This window comes from Arachis ipaensis, chromosome B03, assembly GCF_000816755.2.
Source record: "Arachis ipaensis cultivar K30076 chromosome B03, Araip1.1, whole genome shotgun sequence".
Taxonomy (NCBI): domain Eukaryota; kingdom Viridiplantae; phylum Streptophyta; class Magnoliopsida; order Fabales; family Fabaceae; genus Arachis; species Arachis ipaensis.
The window spans coordinates 132,852,405-132,858,413 of NC_029787.2; the positions used below are offsets into that span (position 1 = coordinate 132,852,405).

The window sequence follows — 6,009 nt, forward strand, 5'->3', positions numbered from 1 at the left end:
AAAATTAAACTCAAATACACATCCAAAATTATAAAAATGCATTCTAAATATTTTATCAACACATCCAAAACTCATGTAAAAAAACTTATATATGTACATAAAAACATAATGAACAACATAAACACATCCAAAATTAAGTATTAACACATCCAAATTAGGTTAACATTATAACTCCCAAATCAAACATATGAGTGCAAAAAAAAATTATAATCACAAATACATTAAAAAAAAAAAACACAGACACTTCCAATATTATACATAAATTTAAAAAAATAGAACTTTTTATTAAGCGAAAAAAAAGGATAGCATATCTTCATGAATGAACTCAACCAATTTTTTTAGAAATTTGCAAGCAGAACTACCAGAGACAGAAGGAGTGCGACTTGGGGGAGAAGACAGGGGGAGGCACAGGAGAAGGGGGCGGTTGTGTGTGGCGCGAGGGAGGAAACGGGAAGGAGCCCATCGATGGAGGAGGCGCGGAGGTGTGCGTAAGGGAAGTGCGCGTCGCGGGGAGGAGCGCGTCGCCGAAAGAGGAGATCGTCGCAGAGGAGTGGGCAACGCGGGAGAAGACGAGCGGCCACAGATAAGGAGGGAGAGGCGCTGCAGTTCTGGATCCTTACGGAGCGAAAATTTTACTAGTGATTTAAGATGTTTAAGATTTATTTTAGAATTTTAAATTCAAAATAAAATAATACAACATATATGATAATTATTAGTTGAAATAAAATATAAAAAAATATTTACTTATTTATTTCTTTATTTTTGCGGATACGCGGATATGCGGACACCAACACAAAATCCGCAATCCGATCCGATTAGTGTGCGGATCCGATCCGATCCGAAAGCCTTACGGATCGGATCCATATCTGTAATTTTCGGATCGGATTCGGTTATATGCGGATCGAATCCAATCTATGAACACCCTATTTGTACCTACGTATAACATTAACAAACAATAGCAGTAGTTAACAAGCAAGTTGTGGCCTTGTTCCCTGTAAGTGACGACAACACAAAAAGATTGGTGTAGAGACAATTCAAGATCCTTTTCACATGCAATTGCATAACCATAATTGTATTGCTTGCACCTTCAATTCAAATTCATATAAATTTCTTTTTTGTTTTATTATTTTATTTTATCCTCATGGACTCCTTAGCTTCCTGTACTCTTCAACTTATATATATCTAACTTGTCGTCTATATGAGGGCTATAATTTGTATATTACATTATGTCATTGAAAGCACTTAATAATTTCTTTAATTTAGTTATCAAATTGTTATGTTTATGTCTTTTTTTTTCCCATCCATTCTAGAGGATGTCATAAGATCTATGAAAAATCATTCTTCAAACTTTGAAACATGCCACAATGACCATACTTGTAGCATATACTTTTTTCACAAGTTGCATTTCTAAAATGATATCTTATATATATATGCGCATGCATTTACAGATTTATATCAATTTCCATGAAATATATATATGTTTTTTATTTCCATCATGCACGAAGAAGAGGATAAGAGCGAGGGTGATGTTCCACTTGCTAGTCTATCTATCATAGATAGCAAAACCAGTACTAACCAATTAATGTCCTCCCAACTAGCTCAATAATTGGCTTATAATATATTCTATCCTTTTTGAAGAATGGGAGTTTTTTTTTTTTTTTAAATCATTATTTATCATATATGCAGTTTGAGTGCTCCAATTTATCTGGTTTGCTGGTTCCAAACAAGAAGAAAAGTTGCATTTATTTAAGCTCCAAAAGATATTAGGAAATTAATTTCTTTCAAACTAGACAGAGTGCTTTAATAATTCATATTATATAACATGAAGACTAAAATTGAACAACTACTTCACTGTATACTCATCAGCAAAAAACTTATGATATGTTATCTTCAGATATAAAATAGAATTTTTGTACAAAATCACAATATAATAATGATTCTTATTTCACAACCGGAAACTCAGTTGTTTTTTACATAGAAAATCATCATTGGTTGTAGAAACTCCAAAAGGAGTTTTAATGTGTTCAAATCTTTCTGATAGAAACAAGGTTTGCAAATTTCCTAGCTCTGTTGAAACCCTCACTTGAGCTATGAATATTGCCTTCACAGGCCTGTGGTCTGATAGTTTTGACTCACTTCTATTGTACACAAGTTGCTTTAAACCATTTCCATACCACACTATTCGGTCACACCTAAATTAACAACAAACAATTAATTCAATTTGTTAACTATTATTTAATATCAATCTAAATATATAGTTTTGACAATTTTTGTGTCTTACCATGCTGGTGCTCGCTTCTTTTCTGCTTTTTTCCCATGATAACAACATCCATAATACATATCTGAATTTGGAAAATACTTGTATGTTGGAGCAAATTTGATTGGCCCTTCATGCCACCCTCTTAACATGTTTCCGTTCTCTAGCTCCATCATTAGCTTCATTAGTTTTCCCACTAATACAAGTTAGATAAAAAAACAAGAAAGAAAAGAATATTCCTAGAAGATTTTCCAAATTATATTCAAAGTTCAAACCTTAATAAGATACCTGATCATTTTGTAATAAGGAATCCCAGTCTCCTTTTTCAACAAGTAACCGTGTTGATTCTTCTGGTAGAGAAATTCTATAATTTAGATCTCCTAGCAATACTACATGGCTGCACATAAAAGACAAAACTGTGTGTTAGGTAGCACCTCAAAATTAATACAACATTATTTGTTCTCTAATTATATCTAAATAAATATGCAAGAAGCAGGGGAATAGTTAATTAATTTGACCATTCAGTGATTACTAAGAAGAAGTCAACTATATTTAATAACTAATCTACTTGGGTATGTATTACTAATTCTGTAGTTGCAAATGGTTTTTTACTCTCATTTTTTACAATGTTAGTTCTAATCTGTTTGATTAATATTAGTTACAAAAAAAGAACAATTTCCTCCCTACTACTAAAATTGAATTAATTAAGGATAAAGTTTGTTAGAAACGTAACAACCAACTAATAATGATGTTAGTGTTTTGGCGGCATCGTTTTCTATTTAATTAGGAACAAATTCAAAGCCAGGGACTATATATGATTGGTGAAATGGTGATGGTTCTTCACTAAAAAAATGAATTCTTTTTTTAAGAGCCAGGAAAGTGAATAATTATTAAAAATATTTGGACGGTTTCAAGATTATTATACTGACTCATGATCAAGAATCTTTCTTGGCAAATCAAACAAAGGGCCTTTGGGAAAAGTTGTCCGGGAAAATATTTCTGCAACGTTAGAGTTTCTGTGCTTCTCATCTCCTTCTCTGCCCCCTGATGCAAGATGGCTGCACACAAAGCAGAAGCTTGTTTCATGTAACCGAAATCTCACTGACACCGATCCCTGTAAATTAAAATTCAAATATGACTTTTAGTGATTATATATATAATATGTTGTGTTTCAATAAAGACAATTTTTTATCTAACAATAATAATTTGTTAGTTTGTATGTATGTAAGAGTTTAAATTAACGGACATACAAGAAAAACAGGTAGAATTTGTCTTATTTAGCAATAATTGATGAATACTAAATAAAATAAATTCGGTTGAACTAATTGTGGGGTTAATGAAATGTAATTTGTTTAATTAATTATAGGTGACCTTGTTTCCTAAGCAGCCCATGATGCCACATCCAATACAAGAGACACTTGGATGGTGAATGAAAGGGCGAAGATCTTTCCTTGTCCACACAGATATGAACACACCAACCATTTGCTTGCTTATGATACACTGGAATTCTTGTGGGTCTCCTTTCCACTCATCATCATTTTCTGTCTTCTTGTTCAGAGCTTCCCTGATTAAGGAATTCCATTTGCTAGAAACCTCGCTGTTCTCTGATCCCAGAACGTTTGATGCCTTCAGAGGCACTATTTCTTGAAACCTGATGATCATTAATTGTTATTTCTATGTATGTAAATCAATAACAAGAAGAATAATTAATTAAAGGCTACATACTTACCCTAGTACATAGATGTCACAGGAGTTGTTGCATGTGTCCAACAAATCCTCCAAGTTCAAATCTTGGTGTGGTGCAACCCCACCTACGTTCCATGTGCTAACAAAAACCCTTGGATCACACACATACACCAGTAAAGAAATTAAGAAAAAGGGGAAGTAGAACAAGAGATTTGAATTTTAAGATTTGAAGAAGCTAATTAAGGCTTACTTGTAGTTGTACTTGTTGTAATTTGGATGATGATGAATGGATTGTTCATCAATGGACAACAAGGGTTGCTCATAAGTATGATGATAATCAGCGACAAAGTTGGTGCTTCCTAGCCTCTTCTTGAGAATCTTATTAACCACTAATGTAGGCCACATGGTCGGATCTATCTAGCTACCTAGCTAGCTTGACATGTCATTACTACTGCATGCTTTTAATTTGGTGCGTGGCATCGTAAAGTGTTAGTTGGTTACTGAATGAAAGGAATATATATAGTGAGAGTAGAACATGAGAGATCAATAATAATCATGAATCATGATGGAGAAGAGAGAGAGAGAGAGAGAGAGACTCATGAATCATGTGACGTATAGATGATGTGCATTATTATTGGCTGCATTGTTGAATTCATTCCTTTACAATGTCCTAGTGGGAGAGAGAGAGACGCAAATTTATCAGAAAAACATGGGTCTACTCTTCTCTGCACATTTGAATTCTTCTGTTTGTTTACTACAATTTATTAAACCATATCTTAATGTTTCTCGCATATTTAAATTCTTCAACATGGCTGCAACTCCAAGTGGGATTAGATTAGTGTGGTCCATAGCAAACCAGGCATGCAAGTAACGCAAATAATAATAATAATAATAATAATAAAGAATCACATATATCTTAATGATCATAATTAACCAAACTTGCATGATATATCTGAAAATATTAATTATCTCCATGACTGAATTATTTGGTGAAAAATAATTTGACACATTTGTTATGTAGCATATGTGATGATCTTGCTAAATTTGTGACTTTAAAAGAAGATGTTGTCTCACACCGTAAATATTTTGGTATTTAAAACATTTAAAACATAGAAAAGTATAGGTACCAACATATTATCTGCCAACTTATTGTCAATAATAATTAATTATTATATTTTAAATACATATATAAAGAGACACATCCAGAATATATATCTATAAAGACACTTCTATTAAACACAACCATAAAAAATACATTTTTATTAGACACATCCACGAAAACACTTCCATGAAACACAGTTATAAATAAGAGTTGGCAAAAATTGGCAAATATGCTGTTAGTAATGTAGCAGGACCGTTAAAACATTAACTACAAATGACTATTTGATAGCAAGTCATAATATCGATGATTACTCAAATAAAAATATATTTACAATCAATTTGGGTTGGTCTAATTATTAGCTCACTTATTCGCTTAAATAAATATCAATATTCGAATTTATTATGTATGTATTTTTAATATATTTTTATATTTTAATATATATTTTTTACTAATAATAACTAATTTTAATTCCTGATTTTGATATAAACCTAAATAGTTGATTCGAATTGTATTGTTCATAGCCTCATCATATGGTAGGTTTATTCTTCTTTGTGATAGTTCGAATTCATTAAATTTATATCTGATATTAATTAATGAGAGTGTGTGTATAAATATTAGGATACATGCAAATTGACATTAAAAAAATGTAGTGTATATTTATTATATGTAAGAGTGATGTTTTGTATCTATAGCTGATAATTGATAATGAACATAAAACAAAATAAAAAATCTTATTTCTCGATAATGTACAAATTAAATAATGCTTTCATGAAGGAGAAAACGTAAGCTTTTGTTCCTTATTTTGGGTGCCATAAGATATCAATGGAACTAACGTCTGAATTCAGCTTGTTTTGATTATATATATATATAGTATAGAGTGCTTATAGCCTGGGGAAGATGTTCATGAACTTTTCCCGCGTGATCTTCTTGCTCCCTGAGCTTCGTTCTCTGTTTAGTAGTGTTA

At 31.9% G+C, this 6,009-nt stretch overlaps 1 protein-coding gene across 2 annotated transcripts; it reads right to left on the reverse strand.

The window, feature by feature from the left end:
• LOC107632089 (type IV inositol polyphosphate 5-phosphatase 9) lies at nt 1,836-4,663 on the reverse strand. Of its 2 annotated transcripts, none has more exons than XM_016335728.2 (7): nt 4,194-4,663; nt 3,987-4,082; nt 3,629-3,908; nt 3,187-3,371; nt 2,546-2,654; nt 2,282-2,436; nt 1,836-2,192 (listed from the first exon to the last, which is right to left on the reverse strand). In XM_016335728.2, exons 1-7 carry the CDS (start codon nt 4,346-4,348, stop codon nt 1,946-1,948), a joined length of 1,227 nt encoding a protein of 408 aa, XP_016191214.1. In that variant the 5' UTR covers nt 4,349-4,663; the 3' UTR covers nt 1,836-1,945. The 2 variants fall into 2 exon arrangements, with proteins under 2 accessions (XP_016191214.1, XP_016191213.1); XM_016335727.2 differs by having other exon boundaries at nt 3,987-4,094; nt 4,194-4,659.